The 27998-nt window shown below is 42.7% G+C and overlaps 2 protein-coding genes across 6 annotated transcripts in view; one reads left to right on the forward strand and one right to left on the reverse strand.

Moving 5' to 3' along the window:
- Positions 1 to 169: 169 nt before the first annotated feature.
- On the forward strand, positions 170 to 27998 carry hnrnph3 (heterogeneous nuclear ribonucleoprotein H3 (2H9)). Of its 4 annotated transcripts, none has more exons than XM_080205392.1 (14): positions 170 to 301; positions 1135 to 1170; positions 1264 to 1365; positions 1451 to 1606; positions 4611 to 4754; positions 5446 to 5584; positions 6657 to 6844; positions 9786 to 9878; positions 11086 to 11201; positions 11332 to 11467; positions 12768 to 12845; positions 12921 to 13007; positions 14622 to 14665; positions 27883 to 27998. In XM_080205392.1, exons 1-13 carry the CDS (start codon positions 286 to 288, stop codon positions 14654 to 14656), a joined length of 1326 nt encoding a protein of 441 aa, XP_080061518.1. In that variant the 5' UTR covers positions 170 to 285; the 3' UTR covers positions 14657 to 14665; positions 27883 to 27998. The 4 variants fall into 4 exon arrangements, with proteins under 4 accessions (XP_080061518.1, XP_080061517.1, XP_080061519.1 ...); XM_080205391.1 differs by lacking the exon at positions 27883 to 27998 and adding an exon at positions 19868 to 19977; XM_080205393.1 differs by lacking the exon at positions 14622 to 14665.
- rufy2 (RUN and FYVE domain containing 2) overlaps positions 22318 to 27998 on the reverse strand; it is a 61324-nt gene continuing 55643 nt past the window's right edge. For both annotated transcript variants that reach the window (XM_080205387.1, XM_080205386.1), the window contains 2 exons: positions 26289 to 26366; positions 22318 to 22526 (listed from right to left, as the gene is read on the reverse strand). In XM_080205387.1, coding sequence (XP_080061513.1) covers positions 22383 to 22526; positions 26289 to 26366 — 222 coding nt within the window. In that variant the 3' untranslated portion in view covers positions 22318 to 22382. The remainder of the gene's footprint in view (positions 22527 to 26288; positions 26367 to 27998) is intronic.

The following is a 27998-nucleotide window of genomic DNA, read 5'->3' on the forward strand; positions in this document are numbered from 1 at the left end:
AATAGTGGACCGGCCCGTGGCTGATTGACAGGCTCTGAGCCAATAGTGGTCCAGCCCGTGGGTGATTGACAGGCTCTGAGCCAATGGTGGTCCGGCTCGTGGGTGATTGCCAGGCCCTGAGCCAATGGGCGGTGGGCTATAGCGGTTTCTCGCGAGCTTTGCCGTCGAGCGGGCTGGCGCCGGCGCCATTTTGAGCAGTCTTGTTGGGTGCGGCTGTGGGAGTTAGGCCGCCGCAATCGCTATCCGCCCGTTTGCTGAAGGGTTAGCTCCGACCGACTGGACATCATGGCACAGGAAGATGGTAATCAGATTCCAGAGCTCGAGCCTAGTGCTGCCTCCTGCGCGCCCGGGGTGTTGTCGAAGCTGACCGTATGGCGCCGGCGGCCTTGCCGAGGCTGGCCCTGGGCCGGGGATCCATGCCGAGGCTCGCCCCGGGCCGGGGGGCCTTGCCGAGGCTGGCCCCGAGCCGGGGATCCATGTCGAGGCTCGCCCCGGGGCCGGGGGGGCCTTGCCGAGGCTCGCCCCGGGCCGGGGGGGCCTTGCGGAGGCTCGCCCCGGGCCGGGGATCCATGCCGAGGCTCGTCCCGGGGCCGGGTGGTCTTTGCCGAGGCTCGCCCCGGGGCCGGGGGGGCCTTGCCGAGGCTCACCCCGGGCCGGGGGCCATCAAACAGCTGTCTAAATTAGATAATTCTCCGCCCCCCAGCCCCCCGGACTGTGCGGCGCTCCCCTCAGGTCCTGAGTTGGAATATCAGCTTTGTATCATGTGCTGAAATCCGCAGAATGTTACTTGAGCCTTCAGAGGTTGGAGTGTAATGCTGAAGCACAGCCCAGTCCAAGAAGTGATGTTTCTGTTTCAGGTTTCTGATCAGTCTTATTTTTATCTTTTGGATACTGGCACAAAGATCTGAACAGGAATATGTGGGTCGGGGTCTGTTTGCTGTTGCGGGACAACACTTAACTCTGTTGCGCCTTTAATGTCATAGAATTTGCCAAAGTGCATCCTGCAACTGCTGATCCTGTGTAAAGAACTGGCGAGGGTTGAAACCAAACTGAAGGGATTGAATCCCAAGTGATTTGTTGATTAATGTAATTCCAGTGAGATTGAAAACTAAATCAGATATGTTTGTTTCACAGAAATCTTTACCAATTTGGAACCAGCAGTTGAAGAAGGTTGGTATTGATTTATTTTCTTGGGGGGGGGCGGTGGGAAAAGGCTTTTGCTGCAGTCCTTAGCCACCTACTATTTAGTGTTTACGATTACAGAGAAAGAGCCTGAGGTTCCCACAAAAGAAGAGGACTATGTTGTCCGAGTGCGTGGTCTGCCATGGTCGTGTACGCCAGATGAAGTGACCCGGTTCTTCTCAGGTAATGAGCATGTGGTTGAGATTAATTTTATTTGCTCCTGAGAGCAGTACGTGTTTATGCTGTTTTTTTTTGTGCTCTTTTGTAGAGTGTGATATCCGAAATGGGGTGAATGGGGTGCAGTTCACCACCTCCAAAGAGGGTCGACCAAGTGGCGAAGCTTATGTTCACTTGGGTAATGCCGAAGACTTCAAAAAAGCTTTGGCAAAAGATCGGAAGTATATGGGCCACAGGTATATTGAAGGTCAGTAATTATTAGCCCTGTGTTTAGTTGTAGCCCAGGTACCTTGGCAGCAAGGTCAAACTTGCTGATAGTACAGGTCAACTAAGACAGGCCAATGTGGCACTGGTGCTGGAACTTCTGTATATTCCAGTCAATTCCCTTGTTACATATTGCATGACAGATAAGATATGAGGAGTGCAATGTTCACTCCTTACTAAAGGCAGTATGTGACCCCTTGAACTCTATTGTTAGAGTTTGACCCTGTCTTCTGGAATTCTCTGCTGTTCATCTCATTTTTAAAGAACTCTGTCTATGTATTCATTTTTGTCTACTTGGGTTCAACAACCAAATGAAGCACTTTAAGATTTCTTTTGTTAAAGAGCACTGCGTTTGTGAATTGGATCTGAGTTGAGAATACGCTGCAGATCCTCATTTGGGATGAGGCTAAAAGGTTGTAAGCTAGTCTCTGCAAAGTATGTTTAGTGGCTCAGTGGCAAGCCGAGCCATGTACCACTTAAATTGAAGTTTCGTTCTGAGTGTATGCTCGGCTAGCTGACCACAATTGTGAGGCTGGTGCAAATACAGAGAGTGTTCGACACATTCAGTTAGCAGGTGGCATCTGTGGAGAGAGAAACATTTAATGTTTCAGGTTGGTGTCTCTTAATTAGAATGTTGATTCTGATTATTTTTCCCAAAAAAGGGTTCAGATCCTTTGTTATTGGATCCTGTGTTTTGTTTTATTGTGGCATCAAGAAATCCTAGCAAAATTGGATTCTTGGAAATTGGGGAAAATCCTCTCCACTGGTTGGCACAATGGAAATTGGTTGTGGTGGTTGGAGGTCAATTATCACAGCTGCAGACATCAATGCAAGAGTTCAGGTGGTGTCTGAGGCCCAACCATTTTCAACTGCTCAATTAATGACATTCCATTATAATACTAGAAAAGGGGAATGATTGTACAATGTGCAGCACTATTTGCAACTCCTTGGTGACTGAAGCAGCCATGTGCAAATGCAGTATGGCTTGTCAGCCCAACAGTATCTAGTCTTGGGCTGACAAGTAACATAATATTCGATGGCATTACCATCACTGAATCCCCACTATAAGTACCTTGGGATTACTGTTGACCAGAAATTGATCTGCTCCTATAGCCACAGTATTTATGTAACTACTCCAGGTCAGAGGCTAAGAATCCTGCTGCAAATAACACCTGATCTCTTCCCAAAGCTTATCCACCATCTACAAGGCACAAGATAGGAATGTGGCAGAATGCTCTCCAATTTCTTGGATGAGTGCAGCTCCAACATTCATGAAACTCAACGTTATTCAGGGCAGAGCAGCCTGTTTTATTGGCATCCTATCCACAACCACTCAATCCCTCCATCATTGAACACTGCCAGCTGTGTATCATCTACAAGATTCACTGCAGGAACTCACCAAGGCCCCTTAGACAGCAGCTTCCAATTCCACATCCTGTTGAAGGTCAGGAGCAACAGACACTTAAGAATACCACCACCTTGAAGTTGCTCTCCAAGTCACTTGCCATATTGACTTAGAAATGTATCAGTGTTCTTTCACTGTCATTGGGTCATTGTGGGTGTACCTGCACACGTGGACTGCAGTGGTTCAATAATGCAGCTCGTTATCACAATGGGCAGTTGGGGATACGCAGTAAATATTGGCCTAGCCATTGGTGTCCACACCCCATAAGTGAATGTTCAAAAGAAGGTTGTAAGAAGTCTGACATCACCAGGTTTAAGTCTAACCGATTTATTTGATAGTAAACTCAAGCTTTCGAGGTTAACCTCTTTGTCAGGTGAATGGAGAGTTCTGGCTTTAGACAGAACATATAAAGCACAGGCAGTTTACAGATTACTGATTAGAATGCGAATCTTTACGCCTAACCTGCACTGATCATCAGTGCTCCTTCCACTCATTGTCGGCCACTTTAAGACTTGAATACAGGTTAGGTGTAAAGATTTGCATTCTAATCAGTAATCTGTTAACTGTCTGTGCTTTATATGCTCTGCCTGAGGCCAGAACTCTCCATTCACCTGACGAAGAGGTTAACCTCGAAAGCTTGTGAGTTTACTATCAAATAAATCGGTTGGACTTAAACCTGGTGTTTACCCCAGTCCAACGCCAGCATCTCCACATCAAAAAAAAGGTTCACAGAGAAACTCAGACCAGGCCTCAAGTTTCCTTTCCTGACACTATATAAGGGTGAAGGATGGAAACTTGAGAAACCAACTGCAAAAGAAAATTACTGCTTGCAAGACAGTAGTGTTTCTTTCAAGATTATCTCAGTGACAGTTCTCCAAGGCAAACTATCTATGGATGGCAAGGCTTTAATCTGTCAAATAACTCACCTGGCATTGCAAATGGTAGGACGTCATTCAAAACCCTTTTTGGGATGTCTAGTTTGATACTTGTGGTACAGGTACGTTAGTTGGTATATTTTTAAATCAGCAGGCAGTGTGTAAAAAAAAAAATTCCTTTGTATTGGTGTGCATCTACCTTGCACCGCCTAGAACTGCTCACTGTAATCCAGGTGTAGCCTAACCAGGGTTTTACAGCTTGAAGTATGACATCTTCCACCTTCCTATTGTCATCCTCTAGATGTCAAAGTGAGCATTTCTTAGCCATTTTGATTTTCTGTACAAATGCCTGTTTGTGATGTTTAAGCGTGGTATCAGGACTCCTAAGCACCTGAGGGAGATGCTGATCCTAGATCAGCTGTCTTTGCACAGAGCAGCCCAAGCTGCTGTAGTGAACCTTGTGGAAAAATGGTGAAGGCGCAGCAGAAGTGGATGGAGAAACAAGAATTGCCTCACAGACTTCGGTTTCAATTTTGATTTTTAACTGGTAGACCTTTCCTGAAGTATTTTATATCAGTTGTCGCATTAAAAGAAATTTCTTTGGACCCTCTGTGCCCGGTTTGAGCTCATGTGGGTCGTGTATTGAATTGTCAGAAGTTCTGTGGTTTATACGGTTTGTATACAAGTGTGTGCTATTTTTCTCCTAGTTTTCAAATCCAATGGCAGTGAGATGGATTGGGTTCTGAAACATAGTGGTACCAGCCATCCTGACACATCCAACGATGGCACAGTGCGACTTCGTGGGCTTCCATTTGGCTGCAGCAAAGAGGAAATTGTTCAGTTTTTCACAGGTATTTTTCACTCACTCAGCTGTTAATTTTGTATTCTTAGACAGTGTATATATTGAATGAATGGTATCAAACTTTTCAATGAGTACCATTATCTGAAATGTTTAACTGCTGAATTTTCTGAACTGTGTATTTGTAGTGTAAATTTAAAGCCTTAAATGACAGCAATATCAAGACTTGTGCTTTTACTGGATTTTAATTTTTGGTTATATTAAGACAAAAATGTCTAAAGCAAGCAAGATACTGCATTATATATTTTTGTTGGTGATGTGTGGTACCTAAATGTAACTTCAGACAAGAGTATCTGCACTGTGACCTGAATAATTTTTAATTATCCGATTGTAGTGGAATTGGGAGAAAGAAAATGGAGGTTGTTTCCAACAATTACTGCCATATACCAGAGCAGTTCCATTTTCAAGAGTTATAATTGAAATGAGTTTTGAAGTTGACATGCACTGTTTAACCAATTACTTTGACTTATAAAAGTGTTCAACTTCAATGTGAAAGTTGGATCACGAATATAAGCTGTTCTTAATTGTCTTGAAGTTTTACATATAGATCTATAAGCATTTTGCATTTTTATCTGTTGGTAACTGGGTTTTTAATTTTTTTATATATTTGTAGATATTGTTGGGAATTGTGCATCATTTAATATTGTTCCCCTTGATGGGGTTATTTTGTCCTTGGGTTAAAGGGTTGGAAATCGTGCCAAATGGGATAACTTTGCCGATGGACTACCAGGGGAGAAGCACAGGGGAGGCCTTCGTGCAGTTTGCTTCAAAGGAGATAGCAGAAAAAGCACTGGGGAAACACAAGGAAAGAATAGGGCACAGGTGGGGATGGACGGACGGGTTGGTTATTCATCTTAAAGTCAAGTTTAAACGCTGGGTGCTGGTATATGACACTGAGGCTGGGACGACACACTGATCTTGCACTCTGTTCTGAACAATATTCGTACACCAATATAAGATGGTCTTTATATAGCTGTTTTATAATCCTGAGATTCCCTGGTAAAAGCTACAGATGTAGCTTCATTTTAGCTGTGCCAATTAAAATAGTGAATATACAATGAATAAATTCAGTAAAATTTAATGGTCAAAAAAATCCAGCAAAAATGGTCTACAGATGTTTTGCCTGTTTTTGTTTGAAAGGTCTCACAGCTGCCTCAAATTCTGAGTGGCTTGCTGTATAAAACCTGTATGTCTGAGGTGCTTGAGCCTTTTTTGATTTGGTTCACCGGCAGTAATGTTTCATTTTCCCCATACCTTGCCATCATTGGCAGCACAGTGCTTGCTCACTCGTGTTACTTCCTCTTGTGCTCAACACCTTCTACACTGAATTTTGCTCTCTAGCATGACCTTGCTGCCCTTCCACTGCTTTCTACATGTCTTGGTTTAATTTGCCCAGTGTGTCATGCCCTTCTTTGGAGCTGCCAGTTTATCGATCCAGATCTTAGCTGGAGCTCTCCTATCTTTTTTCAAGCTGCAGATCAGTGAATGCCCAAGATGATCCATATTAATTTATTGTAACTACACCTTTTCGATTGTGTTATACTTAACCATATTTTCATGTATTAGAATCTAGCTCATTTTTGGTCTCCAAGCTTTAAGGAAATTACTTGCTTAACAAAATGGTAGAAACATTAATGTATCAAAAATTGTTCAACTTTAAACAATACGCTTGCTCCATTGAGAAATCCTTAAATTAAAACAATTTGTGTTGTGTAGGAATCAATGTTAAATTTGTGTAGTGTTGGTGTGCACTAGAAACTGCTCGTAGATTGTGTTCTAAAGTAAGCTGACGCATGTATTTAAATATTTTGCATTCAGTTTATTAATTGCTATCCAGAATATCTTTCTCAATACTGTTTCTCCTGAATGTTAATCTGTACTCACTGTGATTTAGGTATATTGAGATCTTCAAAAGCAGTAGAGGTGAGGTCAGAGCGTACTATGATCCACCAAAGAGGTTGATGGGGCAGAGACCAGGCCCATATGATAGGCCAATGCCTCGAGGTGGTTACTTTGGTTCTGGTCCCCAACGTGGGAGCATTTATGACCGAATGCGGCGTGGAGGTGGAGGATATGGTGGTGGTAAGTTTTGGTTAAATGGAATCTTGTTTTTTCACGCATTCAAGATATGTATAAAATAGTATCTACATCTGCATTTATGACTCCACATGCTGAATGGAGCCTTTGAGTTGATTCTGTGCTATTTTCTGGATCAGAATAAAAAGCAGTAAATGGATTGAGATGGAGGGGTGTAGAAATAGGGGATACAAGGTGCAAGGCTGATGCACATTCAGTTGCACAGACCTCTCTCACTGCCATATATGGTCTAAATGAGTGGGTTCTGATGACATGAAAATAACCCATCAAAACAAGTTCTAAATTCTTTTGGCTAGGGTGGAATTATTATGAACTGGGATGATGATAACCACTTAACATTTTTCCCCTTGGCCCAGCATTTAAAAAAGATTTATCAAGTTTTTTGCATCTGTATTTACTAAGAAAACTGGCATGGAGTCTATGGAAATAAGGCAAATAGGTAGGGAGGTCATGGAACCTATACAGATTAAAGGGGAGGAGGAGCTTGCTGTCTTGAGGCAAATCAGAGTGGATAAATCCCCAGGACAGGACAGGGTATTCCCTCAGACCTTGAAGGAGACTAGTGTTAAAATTGCAGGGGCCCTGGCAGATATATTTAAAATATCGGTCTCCACGGGTGAGGTGCTGGATGATTGCTCATGTTGTTCTGTTGTTTAAACAAGGCTCAAAAAGTAATCTGGGAAATTATAGGCTGGTAAGTTTAACATAAGTAGTTTGTAAATTATTGGAAGGAGTACTAAGAGATTGGATCTACAAATATTTAGATAGATAGGGACTTAATAGGGAGAGTCAACATGGCTTTGTGCGTGGTAGGTCGTGTTTAACCAATCTGAGTTTTTTGAGGAGGTTACCAGGAAAGTGGATGAAGGGAAGGCAGTGGATGTTGTCTACATGGACTTCAGTAAGGCCTTTTGACAAGGTCCTGCATGGGAGGTTAGTTAGGAAGGTTCAGTTGCTAGGTATACATGGAGAGGGAGTAAATTGGATTAGACATTGGCTCAATGGAAGAAGCCAGAGAGTGGTAGTGGAGGATTGCTTGTCTTGAGTGGAGGCCTGTGACCAGTGGTGTGCTCACAAGCTTTCAGGGTTAGCCCCTTTGTCAGGTGAAGGGGCTAACCCCGAAAGCTTGTGAGTATATTATCAAATAAATAGGTTGGACTAAAACCTGGTGTTGTCAGACTTTTTACTGTGTTTACGCCAGTCCAACGCCGGCATACCCACATCATGACCAGTGGTGTGCCACAGGGATCAGTGCTGGGTCCATTGTTGTTTGTCATCTATATCAATAATCTGGATGATAATGTGGTAAATTGGATCAGCAAATTTGCTGATGATACAAAGATTGGAGGAGTAGTGGACAGTGAGGAAGGTTTTCAAAGCTTGCAGAGGGATTTGGACCAGCTAGAAAAATGGGCTGAAAAGTGGCAGATGGAGTTTAATGCAGGCAAGTGTGAGGTATTGCACTTTGGAAGGACAAACCAAGGTAGAATATACAAGGTAAATGGTAGGACACTGAAGAGTGCAGTAGAACAGAGGGATCTGGGAATACAGTTACAGAATTCCCTAAAAGTGGCATCACAGGTAAATAGGGTCATAGAGTGCTTTTGGTACATTGGCCTTTATAAATCAAAGTATTGAGTGTGAGAGTTGGAGTGTTATGGTGAGGTTGTATAAGACATTGAGGCCGAATTTAGAGATTGTGTGCAGTTTAGGTCATTTAATTACAGAAAGGATATTAATAAGGTTAAAAGAGTGCAGAGAAGGTTTACAAAGATGATGCTGGGACTTGAGAAACTTAGTCACAGAGAAAGGTTGAATAGGTTAGGACTTTATTCCCTGGAGCGTAGAAGAATGAGGGGAGATTTGGTAGAGGTGTATAAGATTATGATGCGTATAGATAGAGTGAATGCAAGCAGGCATTTTCCATTGAGGCCAGGGGAGCAAATAACTAGAGGGGAAGGGGGAAAAGTTTAAAGGGAATTTTGGGTGGGGGGGGGGATTCTTCACACAATGGTGGGAGTGTGGAATGAGCTGCGGGGTCACTTTTAACATTTAAGAAAAACTTGGACAGCTTCATCGATGAGAGGGATATGGTCCAGGTGCAGGTCAGTGGGACTAGGCAGAAAAATGGTTTGGCACAGCCAGGAAGGGCCAAAAGGCCTCTTTTTGTGCTGTAGTGTTCTATCATTGAGTATCTAGTTTAGGTTTTTACTCAGGATTCCTGAAACTTGGTGATAGTGACTGGAGAAACAGGCTCAAGGAGCCATGTGGCTCCTCCAGCACAGGATCCATCAGAATCCCCCTCTAGAATCCATCTCCTTGCTCTCAGCACAGTATGTCTTTGGGTAATTTGCTTCTTTATGATTTCAAGACAAAGTTTGGTATTTTTGAGACAACTTTTCTGTGTCTTTTATGCATGAGTGATTTGAACAGCAGTACTTTATTGTATTTTATACTGATGGGAAAAGTAAAGGTTTATTTATATGTCAATGTAATACTTTGTGTTTCTTTTTATATGATGGCTGAGACTGTTGTGATGTTGGAATACTGGTAGAACTGTGGTGTGTCCAGCTTTACTGATCATTGAATGATAGAGCAGGAAAGATGGCCATTTGGTCCTTTGTAGCTATGACACTATTTTGAAAGGGCTAGTCCTACTCCTTTTTTTCCATCGGCTGCAATTGTTTTCAAGTATTTACCGATTTTTATTTTGCAACACCTGCTTCAGATTCCCTTTCAGGCAGCATATTACGTATCGTAATTCAGTGTGTTTTGTAAAACTAAAGAGAGAGACACAATTTCCCACTAGATTTTTGCCTGCTTTGCTCCTTCAGATTCCCAGTGCTTAGCAAAGTTTTCTAACTGACAGATCATAGCAATCATTTCACAACAGTCCTAAGTAACGTGTGGACTAATGTTTGTGCAGGGTATGGTGGTTATGATGATTACAATGGATATGACAACTATGGCTATGGCAATGATGATTACGATGGACCAGGGGCAATGAGAGGCGGCAGAGGTATGTCTGATCTTTATTCTTCCTGCATTTTTTTTTCAGTGGGGTCAGGAAACCTGATTGGATGTTGTGGGGTAGGGGGAAGTGGAAAAAGGGATGGTTGGTACAGTTAATGGAATCTGTTAGTTTCTTGATGGTGCTGTTGACTGCCAATGCAGGCAGAGTGGCACAAGCTGAATCACATTTTCAAACTTAACCTCAATTTCTGCTGTTTTTCCCCAAGATATCTTAACTGTTTTCCCCTCTCAGCTTCTGAACTGAATAATTTCTCAACTTTGGTGATTTTTCACATCTAACTTCCCTCTTCTGCTCCACGTAAACTCGCCAACTCATATTCACAGTCTCTCCTTTGACTTTGCCATCTCATGTGGTCTTGCACAAGGCCATCTCTGATCACTTTCTCGTATCGTCTGCCACTCACATTTCTCTTCCACACACTACCATTTGGCCTCTACCCAATTTGTTTGCTGCACTTTGAGTCCAAAACATTTAGCTGTTTATATTTAATTTGCCATAACTGCTGAATTGCATCTTGATCTCCAGGTAGGTTTACAGTAACTTAATTGCAGTGTTAATGTGAAAATTCCCTAGTTGTCACACTCTGACGCCTGTTCAGGTACACTGAGGGAGAATTTAGCATGGCCGATTCGCCTAACTAGCACTTCTTTCCCAATAAAACCATTACTCTGATCCTGCTATCTTTCAGCCTGCTGTGCCCTTCAGAATGGCCGTTAGCTCCATTCCCGTAGAAAAAGAGAGACAGATGTGAAAGAATATTGGGGATATCAGGTTTAGCCAGCGTTTATTTTCACATGCGAGTAATGACACCTAGCTCTATCTCTCCACTCCCTCTATTGACTCCTCCACTGTTGATTTTCAGTACAGAATATAAAGAAATTATTTTTAAGATTAAATGTTGGGAAGACAGAAACCACTGTTTTAGATCCCTGCGACAAGCTCCATTGCCTGGCTATGCTCTCCCTTTTGCTGGCAAAAGGCTGATTTTCAACCAGACTGTTAGTAATGTTTGCTGTCTTGTTTGATTCCCGAGATGAACTTTTCACCACACATTGGCACTATCACATTCCGCATTTCAGCTTGTCTCATCATGTGGCTTAGCATCATTTGTTTATAATGCTCGTGTGACAGGCTTGGGAATACTTTATTTATGTAGCATATTTTAAAGTTATATATGTTGTTTTGTTGAAAGGTATGGGTAACCATGGATACGGAGGGGCTGGAGATGCCAGCTCGGGCTACATGAGTGGACACTTTGTGCACATGCGGGGCCTGCCATTCCGGGCAAGAGAGGATGATGTCGCCCATGTAGGTTTCTGTGATAAACCACAGCTACTCTTAAATTGTGTGGCCATTTTCCACCTTCACAGACATTAAAATCACTTATTAATGAAGTTAAGTTCTGCTATTTAATTTTGCCATCTTGTTAATCCTATAGTTCTTTTCTCCTCTGAATCCTTTGCGTATTCATCTGGAGTATGGAAGTGATGGTCGAGCTACAGGGGAGGCTGATGTTGAATTCGCCACGCATGAGGATGCAGTAGCTGCCATGTCTAAGGATAAAGCACACATGCGTAAGTTAGTAATGATAACTTAGTCACCTGGGCTCCCCCATCTGTTTTACGTAGTGAGCTGTATACAGGAGGTTCCCAAATTCTATTTCAAATCTGTGCTGTATCCTTCAGTCTGTCCCATTGGGGAATCATTTCCTTGTGGGTTGAAATAAAATGTAACCAAGGCCCATTCTACTACCTGGGATCCAGTGTGTAAATTAACAAGCGCCGCTGTGTAGGATTAGCTGCTGCTATCCTCTGTGTAACCTTGTCTGTGACCAGTGGTTAACGCAGATTGTTGTAGGCAGTAATGGCCATTGAAGGTTGAAGAGAAGCGTTTTCTTCTGGAGAAAGATGACTGTGTATTCAGCAGATAGTGCGATAGCTGGAAACTGCAGAGGTCACCATTTGAAGGTTGCTAGGTGTTAAAATGCACAGTTCCATTATATCTGATTAGATGGGGACAGTGCCCCCTCCCCCCACCTCATTGAATCCAGTTCAAGACAATGATCAGTGTCCTAATTGTAAACGAAACTAGTTTTAATCATTAAGATGTGGATGCTGCTGGCAGGGTCAGGAATTCCTGTTCATTCCTAATTTTGTTGTAAAGGTTGTTGTCTTGAATTGTTGCGAGTGTTTTGAGTGGTTTCCGAGGCCATTTGGATGGTAGTTAAGAAATAACTGCATTGTGGTAGGTGTGGAATCACATGGAGGCCGGACCCAGGCAGATTTCTTCCTTAAAGCATGTTAGTAAATATAGACCAACTGCTTTGTGGTCATCTTCAATGATACTAGATTTTTATTCTGCAGAATTTACGTTCTCAAAATTGTAATGATGAGATTTCAAATCAGTCTTTCTTGCCTTACACCACCATACCTCCAAATGTCAGCATAACAATTCTACTGGGTATTTTAAATGCCTGAAAATGTTCCCAGATTTAGTGCATAGGTGAGTGTTATCTGGTTTAGATAATTTGCAGAATGTTTTACTGTGAAATCCTGTGGCATATTGTTGCCTCTCAGCACCAAGGACCTGGGTTTGAATTTTTGGCCTTGGTTGACTGTGTGGAGTTTGTACGTTCTTCATGTATCTGTGTGGACTTCCTCCCACAGTCCAAAGATATGCAGGTTAGGTGGATTGACCATACTAAATGTGTGGGGTTATGGGGCTATGGCCTGGGTAAGATGCTGTTTCAGAGACTCTTTGCAGACTTGATAGGCCAAATGGTCACCTGCTCTGTAGGGATTTTGTGGTTCTAAGAAGTGTGAAGAGATATTTGCCTGATGAAAGCATTTGTGTAAGTTGCTAATTTTGTTTCAGAACACCGATACATTGAGCTGTTTTTGAACTCCACTGCTGGAGGAGGATCTGGTGGCTATGGCAGTAATTATGGAATGGGTGAGTTGAATTTCAAGCTTGCTTTGTGGTATTTTTAATTTGTATATGTATCTAAAGGCCTCTTTTCTCCTGCAGGGAACCAGGGTGGTTATGGGAGCTCGGGGAATCATGGGATGTCCAGTTATGCTGGTTACGGGGGCCAGAGCAATATGGGCTCTTATGGTAAGGAAAGTTGCAGTCTGTTATTTCCACTTGAAGGCATGATATTTGAATGATTTAAGTTCCAATGGATACTCTTAGACTACAGAATACTGCTTCCAAAACATTGCCCACTCAGGCACCATTTTGATTGACAGTGTGACCTCAGAGTGAGAGTTGAGGTTTTGAAAATTCTGGGAGTTACCATATGCATCTGTGTGCCTTACTATCAATCTCAGAAGTGGCCCACCATTCACCACGGTGTTTATTCAAAGTATCTCCTTCATTATAATTGATTAACCAAATGCAAAGCTGCCCCATTGACAAACTGTTGCTGCCTTAGTACTCTAGCCCCAGTGGGAAATCCACAGTGTGGGAGCACTTGCTATAAGATTATCCATTGTGAAACTGGTTTGTGTGCACGAACAGATCAAAGTAATCCTATAACCAGCAGATCAGATTCAAATTCTATAGTCCTGTCATGCTCAGTTGTGAATGATAATGAATAGTTAAACAACTTACAAGGAAAATGAGGCTCCAAAAACACTAGGATGCACAGTGGGGAAAATCTGATATGCCAGTGCAAAAGAAAAGGCTGAAGCATTCACAACAGTTTTCAGCCAGAAATGTCAAGTGGATGATCTGCCTTTGGCTCCTGCTGAGGTCCCAACCATTCCAGGTGCCAGATTTCAACCAATTAGCTTCACTCCACAATATTACCTTTTACATTAAAGCATTGGATATTGCAAAGTCTGTGGTTGGCCATCGCCCCTAGCCAACCTGTTCCAGTACAGATACACTAGTATCTACCTGGCAGTATAGAAAACTGCATGTGTCCTGTCCACACAACGCAGGACAAATCAAATCCAGCTAATTATTGCCCCATCAGCTTCCTTTTGATCACCAATAAAGTGATGGAAGGAGTTGTTGACAGTGCTGTCAAGTTGTACTTACAAGCCAATAACCTGCTCACTAACATTTAGTTTGGGTTTCTCCAGACTGACTTGCAATAATACTCGGAGTGACATGGTGGCACTGTGGTTAGCACTGCTGCCCCAAGTGTCAGGGACCTGGGTTCGATTCCCGGCTTGGGTCACTGTCTATGGAGTTTGCACATTCTCCCCGTATCTGTGTGGGTTTCCTCCCATACTCCAAAGATGTATGGGTTAGGTGGATTGGCCATGATAAATGACCTCTTAGTGACAGGGGGACTAGCTAGGGTAAAATCATGGGGTTATGGGGAAAGAGCCAGGGTGGGATTGTGGTCGGTGCAAAGTTGATGGGCCAAATGGCCTCTTTCTGCACTGTAGGATTCTGTGACTTGGGTCCAGACCTCATTACAGCCTTGGTCTAAACATGAACAAAAGAGCTGAATTCTAGAGGTGAGAGTAACTGGCTTTGATACCAAGACCAGCAATCATTGCTCGTCCTTAATTGCACTTGAGCAGTTAGTGACGAGAACCACCTTGAATCACTTCAGTTCATGTAGTGCGGGTATACTTGAATTTTGTCACAGAGTTCCAGGATTTTAAGCTATGATAACGAAGGAATATATTTCCAAATCAGCATGATATGTAGCATGGAGGGGAACTTGCAGGTGGTGGTATTTCCGTGAATCTGCTGTCCTTGTCTTTCTAGATGATGTGCTCGTGGGTTTGCAAGGTGCTTTCTAAGGAGGCTTGGTGAGTTGTCACTGTGTTGATGGTGGAGGGAGTGAATGTTTTCAGGTGGTGGATGGAGTACCGAGTGGGATGCTTGTTTGCTATTGGAAATGCACTCTTCCAGATAAATGGAAAGCATTCCATCACATTCTTGACTTGAAAGTCAGGAGGTAATTTATTAGCTACAGAATTTCTAGCTTCTGATCTGCTCTTGTAGCCACAAATTTTGTGACTCACCCAGTTCAATTTCTAGTTAATGGTAACTCGCAGGATGCTAATGGGGGGAATTCTGTTGAATATCACGTGCAGGTGTTTCAATTTTTCACTTGGTCATTGCCTGGTATTTGTGCAACGTGAATGATTCCTTACTACTTATCAGCCCAAACCTGAATATTGTACAGATCTTGTCGCATATGGACGTGGACTGCTTCAGTGTCTGAGGAGCCGTGAGTGGTGATCAACATTCCACAATTATCAAAGACCATCCCAATTTATGACCTTATGAGGGAGGGAAGGTCAATGAAGCAGCTGTAAGTTGATCCTTGGGTGGTATCCTGAGAAACACTGCAGTGATGTCCTGGGGATGAGATATCTGGCCTTCAACCTGACAATATAACCATCTTTGTATGAGGTATAATCCCAACCAATGGAGCGTTTTCCACCTGATTCTTTGTGACTTCAATTTTGCTCAGGCTTTTTGTGCTACACACATGTTAAGAGCAGCCAGTCTTGTCTCACCCTTAGAATTCAGCTCTTCTATCCATGTTTGGGAAATATTCCACATGGTTGAATAGGCTTAAGCAGCATGTATTTGTGACTGTGGGAGAAAGCTGGAGCAGACTCTGGAAGAACGTGCAGATTCCACGCAGGCAAAGCCAGGAATAGAACTCGGGTCCCTGGCGCTGAGGTATCAGTGTTAACCACAGTTGCCACTGTGTGATGGACTGGCCATGGTAAATTGCCCCATTCTTATGGTAAATACATTGGGTTAAGGGGGGTAGAGTCTGGATAATGTTATGGTCGGTGCAGACTTGATGGGCTGAATGGCTGCCTCCTGCACTGTTGGGTTTCTGTGATTCAGTATCACCATGCCTTCATTGTTGCTGAGTCAAAATCCTGGAACTCCCTTCTGAACAGCACTGTAGACTGTAGCAGTTCAAGAAGGACTTTCTCTAGGGCAATTGGAGATGGATAGTAAATGCTAGCCTAACAAACAATGCCCATGTCCCGTGAATAAATTTTTAAAATTGCCACACTTCTGTTTGCATATGCTTTAGCTTTGAGTTGTGCTGATGTGTTAGGCTCCCTGATGTGAAGATGGGGGTATTGTGGAGTCTTTTCTGTTAGTTGTTTAATTGTCCACCATCATTCACAACTGGATGTGGCTGGACTGCGGGACTTTGAGTTGCTCCACTGGTTTTGGGAGATTTGGCATGCTGCTTCTGCTGTTTGACATACATGTGATGCCCTGGTAGCTTCACCAAGTTGGGCTATCACTTAGGTATACATGATGTTGCTTCTGGAACAGGAGACAGAGTTTATGCTGGGTTACAGATTATGGTTTAATACAATCCTGTTGCTGCAGATTGCTCACTGCACTTCATGGATTGACATCCATCGTTGAGCTGCCAGATGTGCTCTGAATCTGTCCTATTTAGCATAGTGGTAGTGCCACACAGCTTGATGGAATAGTATCCTCAAAAGTGAAGATGGGACTTCATCTCAATAGCTCCAGCTTCATCTCCACAGGCTGACCACACTCTGGGTGAAGAAATTTCTCATCTCTGTCCTAAACAGTCTCTTGTGTGTCCTCAGACTATGACCCCTGGTTCTGGATGTTGCAAACCACTATTGGGAACATCCTCCTTGCATCTACTTTGTCTAGTCCTGTTAGAATTTTATAGGTTTCTGAACTCCAGCAAATAACTCCATTCTTCTGAACTCCAGCAAATATAATCTTTAACCAACCCTCTATAGCAAGAACATTGCACCAAGACATCCCTGCTCCTGTACTCTAATCCTCTTGCTATGAGGGCCAACATACCATTTTGTCTTTTTTTTACTGCTTGCTGTTACTTTGTGAGTCGTATATGAGGATACCCAGGTCCCGCTGCACATTCCTTCCAAGTTATGCCATTCAGGTGATCTGTCTTCCTGCTTTTGCTACCAAATGTGTAGTATTATATGGATAAACATCACGTTTATCCACATAATACTACATCTGTTGTTCATTTGCCCACTCACTCAACTTGTCTAAATCACACTAAAACATCTCTGTCCTCCCCACAGCTCGCCCTCCCACCTAGCTTTGTCATCTCAACTTACTCATTGGTGTGTGAATAATGGGGATCCCAGCACTAACCCCTGTGATTTTCACTACCTGCCAGTTAGGAAAAAGACCTGTTTATTCCTACTGTTTCCTGTTTGCATGCTTGGGTTAGATCATATCTAGCATAAAATGGGATGATTGTGGTTATTACAGGCCAATCATCTCAGCTCCAGGGCATTATGGTATTTGTTCCTTGGGTAATGCCCAAGGTTCTGCCATCTTCGGTTGATTTCACCTTTCTTCCAACAGAACAAAAATAGGGATGCTTGCTGATGATTTCATTCATAACTCGATTAGTGTCCATGGACAACATTGAGGCTTTGGCTGATGCATGGCGAGTAATATTATTGCCTCTCAAGTGTAGAGTGACCCATCTCCCCATGGCATACATTGCCGTTACTTTTGTTGAATTCCCCCACTATCTACCTCCTGAGGATTATTATTGACTGGAAGCTGAACTGGATCAGCCATATTAATGCTGTGGCTACAAAACCAGGTTAGATGTTTGAAATTTTGAGGAGAATGATTCACCTTCTGCAAACCAAAAGATAGGCATGTAATGGAATACTTCCCATTTGCCTGAATGATTGCAACTTCTCAAGAAGTGTGACACTAACCAGCACAATCAGTGCTCCATCCACTAATTGTTCACATTTGTAACTGTACTTCCTATAAGATGCACTGCGACAACTTGCCAACACCCCTTCAGCATCATCTATTAAACCCATGAACTTTACCACCTAGAAGCACAAAGGCAGCAGATGCATGGAAGACCATTGTGGGCATTTTTTATTCATTTATGGGATTTGGATGTCACTGGCTAGACCAGCATTTATTGCCCTTCCTTAGTTGCCCTTGAGAAGGTGGCGGTGAGCTGATTGGCAGATGGCACAGTGGTTAGCACTGCTGCCTCAGCACCAGGGACCTGGATTAGATTCCTGGCTTGGGTCACTGTCTATAGGAGTTTGCATGTTTTTCCTGTGTCTGTGTGGGTTTCCTCCAGAGTTAGCTGCATTGGCCATGCTAAATTGCCCCTTAGTATCCCTGGATGTGTAGATTAGAGGGATTAGTGAGGTAAATATGTGGGGTTGTGCGATGGGGCCTACGTGGGATTGTTGTCAGTGTAGATGGGCCAAATGGCCTACTCCTGCACAGTAGGGATTCAGTAAATTGGCTACCAATCAAGCGGGATGGTATCAAACTGCTTGTATTTTTAGAGCTGCATTCATCCAGGCAGGTATTCCATTACACTCCTGACTTGTCTTGTAGATGGTGGACAGCTTTGGGCAGTCAGGAGATGAGTTACTCACCACAGAATTCCTTGCAACTGATGTTTTATCCAGAGTATTTATATGGCCAATTCAGTTTCTGATACTGTTAGTGGGAAGGTAATGTCATGGGGTGATGATATGGTTCTCTCTTGCATGCCACAAATGTTACATTCAAGCCTACTCCTGGATATTGTCCTGGTCTTGGTGTGTTTGGCATAGACTGCTGCTCTATCTGAATGTCGTGAATGGTACTGAACATTGTACAGTCATCAGCGAACATCTCAACTTCTGACCTTATAGAAAGTCATAGATGAAGATGGTTGGGCCAAGAGAAGTACCGTGGGGGACTATTTGCAATGATAACCTGGAACTGAGATGATTGACCTCAATCACCACAACCATGTTCCTTTATGTCAGGTATGACTCCAACCAGTGGAGGTTTTTGCCCCAATTCCCATTGACTCCAATTTTGCTAGCATTCCTTGATGTCGCAGTCAAATGTTGCCTTTATGTGCAGTCACAATCGCCTCACCTCTGGGTTTCAGCTCTTTTTGTCTGCTTGAATTAAGGCCTAGTGACCTCGGCAGAACCCAAATTCAGCATCAGTAAGCAGGTTATTGCTGAGTAAATGCTGCTTGATAGCACTGTTGATGACCCCTTCCATCACTTCATTGATTGAGTAGACTGATCAGGTGGTAATTGACTGATTTTGGATTTGTCCTGTTACTTGTATACCCATGAAGGACATACCTGCGTAACTTTCCAAACTTCTGGGTGGATGCCAGTGTTGTAGGTGTCCTGGAACAGCTTGGGTAGGAGTTCTGGAGCATGAGTCTTCCAAGGGTATTGCTGAAATCCTGTCAGGGTCCATTGCTTTTTCAATATCCAGTGCTTTCAGCTGTTTCTTGATATCACTTAATCAAATTGGCAGAACACCAACATCTGTGATGCTGTGACCCCTGGAGTACACTGAAATGGATCAGCCATTCAGCACTCCTGGTAGAAGATTGTTGCAAATGCTTCAGCCTTGTCTTTTGCACTTAAGTGCTGGGTTCCGCCGCCATTGAGGATGGAGCTATTTGTGGAGCCACTGCCTCCAGTGAGTTGTTTTGATTGTCCAGTACCGTCCACAGTTGGATATGGCACGATTGCAGAGCTTAGGTTTGATATGTTTGTTGTGGAATTGCTTCATGTGTAGACCTGCTTAGTTGACACCACATTTTAGGTATACCTGTTGCTGCTCCTGGCATGTCTTGTACCTATAACCATATGAATGGCACAGGTTCAAGAAGGTGGCTTGCCACCATCTTTGCTGCAAAGTTAGGGGTGGGCCGCATCCTTGCACCACAAATGAATAAAAATTAAGTTTGTGTAGGGTTTGGTGGACCCATGTCTGTATGTTGGATTTCTTGCTAAAAGGCTTATAGCACTTTAATCAAAATACTTACAGGTATCCTAGAGTAAAATGAAAAATTTTCATTAATTGAAGAATATTTTACAGGATAAAGTAAGTAATTCCCTTTTTTTACAATGACCCCAGTTTTGTATAACTCAACATACTAGCAACATTTATTACTGTTTTAAAAAGATTTGTAGGCTTTACGATTGAATTCTTCATTCTAGGTCGGCACGGTGGAAGCAGCAACGGTGCTGGGGGATACTACGGCAACTCTGGAGGCATGGGAATGGGGAGTAACATGGGAGGAATGGGGGGCATGGGTGGGAGCGGAGCATGGCGGATGTACCAGTAATTCTGCACAACCCCAAGATGACATTGGCCACTACTAGACATTTTGTTTTCACATTCTGCAGGACTTAGTTCTGAGTCAATAATTCTGTTTCTATAACAGGATCTGTATACTACTATTTTAAGTTGGTGATAATGTTCCTTCAAATTTTCAGATTTCATTTTTGCTTCTATTTTCCTTATTTAGTTGTGGTAAGAAAATTCTCGTGAAATATCCCACATGTAATAAAATTTTTAAAACTATTTTGAAATGGTTGATTGTGACTGGCAGTAGTCTCATTACAAAACAGGAGACCCTAAAAGCTTGTGCTTAAATTAAAATTTGCAGTTTGTTTAGTACTAAGCACCCATTAAATATTTTTTACTTAAGGAATTGAGTATTGCTGAGAAGAGATGTGCTATTGGGGTGGCATAGTGGTTAGTGCTGCAGCTTCACAGTGCCAGGGATCTGGGTTCAATTCCTGGCTTGGGCCACTGATAAATTTGCACATTCTCCCCATGTCTGTGGATTTCCTCCCACAGACAAAGATGTGATGTTATGTTGATTGGCTATGCTAAATTGACATTAGTGTTGGGGGATTAGCAGGGTGTATATGTGGGACTTTGGTTGATCCACATAACAGAAAATTATGTCCTCCTGCACATAGGGATTCTCTTTGCACTCATCAGGATGAGCAGTGATTCATACTGTATGTGAAAAGGGTACTGATTAACAGGTGAATGCAGTGTTGGCCCCCATGCTTTTTAATTCAAAAAGGTACAATGCCTGGACATGTTCCTTTGCAGAATTCTGTACAAATACTTTAGCAAGTATAAATGTATTACAATCTTGGTTTTGGTGTAATTTGCACATTCAGTACCAGTTGGTTAAGTACAGTTAGTACTCTGCCTATTACAAACTGCTGAAGGCAATGTGCTTTAACCAATTCATAGCCTACTAAAAGTCAGTTGGTGCATACAGTGGTCAGCCAGCCAGGTATGAGTTTCTATGCCACAGACTGGGGTAAACTTGCTGTTTCACTGTCTGTGTGCTTGCCTGCATTATTTACAGGTACATGGAGTTCATACTTTTCCTGAAATAGACCATCTGTTGGATCCTAGCTGAAAAACAGTCCAAAGATATGTTGGATAGGGCGTTAATCAAATACACAAGTCAGTGCAAACTCAGTGAGTTGAATGAATGACCTCTTGCACTGTAAGGGTTCTAGGGTTTAACACAAGTTATATAAATGGTTTTAACCTGGTCATTTATATGTAGTGGGTTTCTTTAATCAAGGTGAGGGATGTTTGAAATATGTTTTATTTTCTATTGTGACTATTGTTTAAAGACTTAATTACCAATAAAGGACAGTTTTAGCCTGTGGCCTACAGACCTGAGTGTTCATCTGTACACAAGGAACAAAGCTAGTATATAGAGTTAAAACAATCTTTAATGACAAATATCCTTCGAACAAGTAGAGATTTTAATATAAAACCTCTACTGCCACCATGTTAGTAGACACCAGTTTACCACTTGCACTGTGTTAAACAAATAGATTAATTCAGAGAAGTCACATGTTATCCCATTACTGCCTCCTTGGTTAGTGTAATTGAAAAGGCACAAACAAATCATATACACTAGCACAAGTTCAGCTTTTCAAGCAAACACAATCACATTAAATACATTTTGTTAAAATTATACTGACTTAAATCAGTGCCTGCTTGCAGTTGAGTCAGTGGGATGGAGCAGTGCTGTGGACTGCCCAGTAACCGGTAGAAATGTGACTAGTATAAAATTACTAAATACTTCACTGAACAAGAAATTGCAAGTTCACGTTGAACCTATAAACTCCATTTACTCCTGATTATTGTAGATCAGAAGCACAAATCTTGTTGCTATTCTGGGTTATTATGGTCTTTGAGCAGGAATGCACTTGTACACCTAGTGAGAATCTTAAACACAATTCCCCACCAAATCCATTTTGCTACTGGATCACCATAGAACAGTCATCAAATTTAGAGCACGTTCATGCTTTATCTTCATCAGTGTTTTGTACTAACCTTGCTCTAGCTCTGTAACTAGAAGGTGAACTAAAGAATCCAGGACACCATTTTCACTGAATGTAATTTAGTTCTACAAATACAGTACTTTATCATTTATATTTCATGTATTCAGTCTCTAACACACACCCCCCGCCACCTTTTACAGCATTGAGGGACAGGAGTTTCCACTTTTACAATTTAGGGTTCTGATCAGAGGTCATGAATCAGTTATAATAGCTTGCCTGCTTATAGTACATTCATTAGCTGCTCAACATTTTTGATGGGGAAATCACAGATTTATTAAAAAAAGGCAAACTTGTCCAAAGATCTAAGCTTGGTGACTGCCAGCATGAGGCTAGGCCTGGAATCTCAGGTGGTGTTGGAGGAACATCGCTGCAATAGTAGCGCATGGCAGGTGTCGCACACACGCACAGGTTTCGGAGAGGAGGGCAGAGGAAGTTCGTTGTCGGAGCAAGCATTGCAGAAGATTTCGCCACAGTTTCTGCAGTGATGCTAAAGAGAATAATGACAAATTAGAGCTTCAACTATAAGTGTAAAGTATGTCACGACAGTAAAGTTCAACATTTATGTGCTGACTTTAAGATGGAAAAACACTCCAAACCCCACTGGCTTTGTCTGATGTGGGCTATTAGGAAGTGAAGTACATCAATCAGAGGCTTATGGAACTGATGGCTGCAGGAACAACCGCCAATGGTGAGGAGAAAGGAAAATCAGGAACACTTCAGAGTTGATGGACATTGTATTAATGAAGGGTTGTAGGCCTGGAGCAAATAGATAAGCTGAGGGCAGGGATGTAATCAGCAATGGTAAGAGGGTGGAAATAGGCGTTGGAGCAGATACGGAGTTATAAATTTACCTTCACGTCAGTTACAATGCCAAGGTTGCAAACAGTCTGGTTCAACTTGGGTCAGTTATTAGGAGCGATAGGGAACAGAGTTATGCAAGGGCACGGAAGAAATTGTATCCGTCTTCCTGCTTATCAAGCCTGCATGTCAGAAAGGCAGCATAACAAACCAAAGCCAAGGCGGTGGATGAGGTGTTGAGCCTTACATGGGGAAACTGATGTACAAATGTGCAACTTTAATGGGGATTGAATCAAATGAAGTTGCAGATGAAGATTTAGACAATGATAAATCCAACTACTTTGAAAAGAAAGGAGACATGCTCAGATAGAGCTTCCCAATTTTTCATCTAGATTCTGCAGGCAGGAAAATTATATGGACAGGATTGGGTGCTGGCTGTGAGCTGTCTGCTGTAAATGATTGTCTACGCTTGCAGCTGAACAAGGTGAAGGAAAGTACTGAGGGATCTAAGAGGCAGAACCTAAGCCTCAGGCGGTGAGGAGGGTGGAGGAACACTCCTGAGAATAATCTGCAGCTTCACAACATTTCAAAAGCAAGTCTCTGCACACTGCAATTTCATACACAAGTCACTGATGAAGAATGGATCTTAATATAACAATTGCTAAGAAGCTCACCCCGAGACAAACAATAATATTTTTGTTCTCATCAAGGTAGGAATGTTTTTCTGAATTCAAATATCAAATTTCTATGTTAAATACTCCCAAGGCATGTACATTGGTTAGGTACAGAATAACGTTCCCTCTACAACGAGCAATTAAAAACTCCCAACGTAGATGTAATGTGGGATAGGTGTCAAATTAAGGATAGATTTCATAGAATCCCTACAGTGCAGAAGGCTGCCACTTAGCCCATCTGAGTCTGCACCAACTCTGACAGAGCATCCCACCTGGGCCCTAACCCCGTAACCCCTATTATAATAGTCAAACTATTATAGAAAGGATATTATTAAACTAGAAAGAGTGCAGTAAAGATTTACTAGGATACTACTGGGACTTGATGGATTGAGTTATAAGGAGAGGCTGGATAGACTGGGACTTCTTCCACAGGAACATAGAAGGCTGAGGGGTGATCTTAGAGGTCACTCTGAAGTGAAGTGAAATGAAATAATGAGAGGCACAAATCAGCTAGATAGTCAAAATCTTTTCCCAAAGGTAAGGGAGTCCAAAACTAGAGGACATGGGTTTACAGTGAGAGATACAAAAGTATCCGGGGGGAAATATTTTCACAGAGAGTGGTGTCTGGGACAAGCTGCCAGAGATAATAGAGGCAGATACAATTTTATTTTTTAAAAAGCATTTAGACAGTTACGTGGGTACGATGGGTATAGGGGATATGGGCCAAATGCAGGCAATTGGGATTAGCTTAGCGGTTAAAAGAAGGGCGGCATGGACAAGTTGGGCCAAAGGGCCTGTTTCCATGCTGTAAACCTCTATGACTCTAACCCCATATATTTTCCCTTCTCATCACCCTACTTACACATCTTGGGAAACCAAGGGCAACTTATGGCCTATCTACCTAACCTGCACATCTCTGGACTGAGAGGGGAAACCAGGGCACCTGGAGGAAATTCAGACATAGGGAGAACATGCAAACTCCACACAGTGACCCGAGGCTGGAGTTGAACCTGGCACTGTGAGGCAGCAGTGCAAACCATTGTGCTGCTGATTCACTGGATGGAATTTGATTCATCTGGTCTACATTTTCTGTTTAGTGTTTGTTTCAAGGAGCTTTGAATCAGTGATGACTGGATTTGGCCCAAGTTGAAAGGTGATCCTGCTGAAATAAGAAAAGTGCTTCATTGACAAGATGTGCAATAGAAGCAAGAGGATACCAAGAGGTCATAGCTGATTTTAACTCCCATCTGCCTTGGTTCCATAACAAAGAATATCTTTGCTAATATGATCAATTTCTGTTTCGAAATGGTTACAACTTTCTGCCTCACCAGCTTTTGGTGGGTTTGGAGGAAGGTTTTGGGTTGTAGGGGATGCAGAGTTTCAGCTTTCCACTCTGCCCAAGTGCTTCCTGCCATCACCCCTCAATGGCCAAGCTATAATTTTGAGGCAAAACCAGATAATGCTGGAAATACTCTGCAGGTCTAACAGTGTGGAGAAAGAAGAAAAAGTTAACACTTCAGGTCAGTGACCTTTCATCAGATCTGGGAAACATTAGGAAATGCAATTGGTTTTAAGCAAGTTAAAGTGGGGAGAGTGGAGGAAGAACAGAAAGAGAAGACTGGAAAGATTAGATGACCAAAGATTTTATGGCGCAAAGCCAAAGGGCATGACAATGGGACCAGAACCTAAAGATTTGGCTGGAGGAGGTGTGAATAAACAGCTATTGTCCAAAAAGCAAAAACAAGAGAACCAAAACTAGCAGAGGCAAGATGTAGGCAGCAGTTACAATCTAAAATTTAAATCTATTTTGAGTCCAGACGACATGCCGAAAGATTGGGCGCTGTTCCTTCAGCTTCATTGGAACACTGTAAATGGCAGCAGTATGGGAAATTGGAATGACTGCAGCTAGAAGCTCAAGCTCCCACTTGCAGACTGACAAGGTGTTCTGCAAAGCTGTCACGAGTGCGAATGTCTTCCCGTGCATGCCATAACGTTGGCAGTGTATTCGCAATGAGTAAATTGCTGCATTACTTGGGGTCTCGGATGGTGGGAAGGGAGATGGTAAAAGATGTTGCATCTCCTGTGTTTGAATAGAAAGGTGCTGTGGGAAAGGGAGGATTGATTGTGGACTGGACCTGTGTGTCGAAGAAACACTCCCTTTGGAACGTGGAACCAGAGGAGGAAAAGATGTTGTTTGGTGGAGGCATAAAGTTGGAAGTGACAGGAATGATGATCTGTTGTACAAGGAAGCCGGTGAAGTGGAAGGTGAGGACAAAAGGAAACCTATCATTGTTTTGGGAGGGAGGGAGGGGAAGGGTGAGAGCAGAAGTGAAGGAAGAGAAAATACTTGAGGGCTCTCAAACCACAATGGGGGCTGATTCCTTGGTTCAGAAATCAGGAATGCTGGTCAAAAAAGAGCTGCTAGGGGAAGGCAGCAGCATCATCAGAACAGATGCGATGGACAACGAGAAGCTGGAACAACTGATGGAATGTAAATAGGAATCATGAGGAAGTGTCAGCAAGGCTGTTGCAGGGTTCATTGGTCTTATACGAATATTAGTCGAAATGGAGATGGACCATGCGAAGGAGAGCAAAGGTTGGAACATGGGAGCAAAGTTGATTAAATTTTCCTGTTCAGGACAAGAGCAGGAAATGGCACTGACAGGACAGCAGTGTTTTCTGTTTTCATTTCAGATTGGCAGCAGTATTTTGGTTTCTAACTTTGAGATTATACTTCACAAAGGCGCTTTATCTGCTGTCAAGTTACTTGTGTTTACCTTCCTTGTAGAGATGGAGAACTCTTTTTCACACAGTTTGCAGCTGGTAGCATCCCTATCCTTCAGCCACACCAAACCCTGGAAATGAGGAATACAATGTAAATATCATAAATCTGCTTCTGGAACAGGTTAAAAAGTAAATCAATCTTTTCAAATGCCACTAGTGACTGAAAACCCTGTACAGAGAGAACACAACCCTGCAGTTTCAGAGCCATTGTGCTGAACAAGGCTGACTCAGATGAAATGGTACCAAAACTGGTCTCAGCCTCCGACTTTAGGAGAAGTCATTCAGTGCACTGAACAGCTCAGATTATTTGGGAATTTAATTTTATAGATAGCTAATTGAACAGGGCAGTAAGCAGTTCCATTTGGGGGAATGTGCTGTTGCCAGAGAAACAGAGGTGGTCAGCAGGGGTAGCTGTCAAAAAGAAAGCTTTGGGATCTTTTGGAAGTTTGGTGTCAGTTAATGATGAGAGACATGATCCAAACTGACAGGAAGGCAAATGGAATCCTTCATCAGATCAGCCCAGGGTCAAGAAATCCCAAACTGCAGAATGCAAAGAGGAGCATTCAACTAGAAGCTACGTTGATAGTGGGACCAGAAGATCCTGCTGCTAGCCAATGGCGAGCTGCCTCCACAACCATGAAATATGCAGCCGATTGCGTGGAAAATCCCACCCACTGTTTTGCAACAAGCTTCCCTGATCTCTTTAGTATTGTCTAATTCAGCTTCCGTTCAACCAAGGGCTTGGCGATGCAACATAGACTGCCTCACCATTACCTCATTCCCACAACCACACCAGCTGCCTGTTACAGCAGCAGCATTGGTGCAAACACAAACATTATCTCCCAATTCAGTGAATCTGTATTTCAGCTCGTTCTGAAAATGCCAAACGAAAAAGAAAATTTTCACATTTCCTCAGCCAAACAGCTGATGTAAGTTAATAATTGCCCCACACTGTCAAATTCCACTTTTTTTATTTCATGGGATGTGGGCATTGCTGGCAAGGTCAACATTTATTGTCCATCCCTAATCACTCTTGAACCAAGTATCTTGTTAAGTCATTTCAGAGGGCAGTTGAGAGTCACCCACATTGCTGTGGCTCTGGAGTCACACATAGGCCAGAGCAGATAAGGACGGATTTCCTTTCCTAAAGGAATTAGTGAATCACAATTGATAATAGTTGTCATGGTCACCACTAACTGAGATTAGTTTTAACGATTGAATTTCAATTCCACCAGCTGCAGTGATGGGATTTGAACCATTAACCTAGATCTCTGGGTTACTCATGAAGCCACGTCCCTAATGGAGGTGAATTGCAAATTGCTCACATCCACAAAGTCTTTGGGTCAATTGTCATTGCACCTCTTGACATTCCTTGATCCTGTGCCACTAGTAAGTGATTTCTAACACTGGTGCTGCATCTTCAGTCCTGCATTTCTCCAGCAGCTGGAAGATACGATTTTTCTCCAGTGGTGTTTTAAGGAAGATGGCTGCAAGGTCTTTGCTGGAACTGATGTTATATTTAGTATTTGGATTTTCTGATAACTACTGTTTTTGATCTAAGTCTTTCAATTTCTCTTTCCGTTCCAGGTGCCTTGCTGTGAGAAGCTGATTTCCGTGTTGCGTTGCTTGATTGGATAGAATTTGTAAACACAGCAGCTTGTGAATGTCATCGCCGGCTCCATAAACTCTACTTCAATATCGGT

This window comes from Carcharhinus amblyrhynchos, chromosome 17, assembly GCF_965287045.1.
Source record: "Carcharhinus amblyrhynchos chromosome 17, sCarAmb.v2.hapA, whole genome shotgun sequence".
Taxonomy (NCBI): domain Eukaryota; kingdom Metazoa; phylum Chordata; class Chondrichthyes; order Carcharhiniformes; family Carcharhinidae; genus Carcharhinus; species Carcharhinus amblyrhynchos.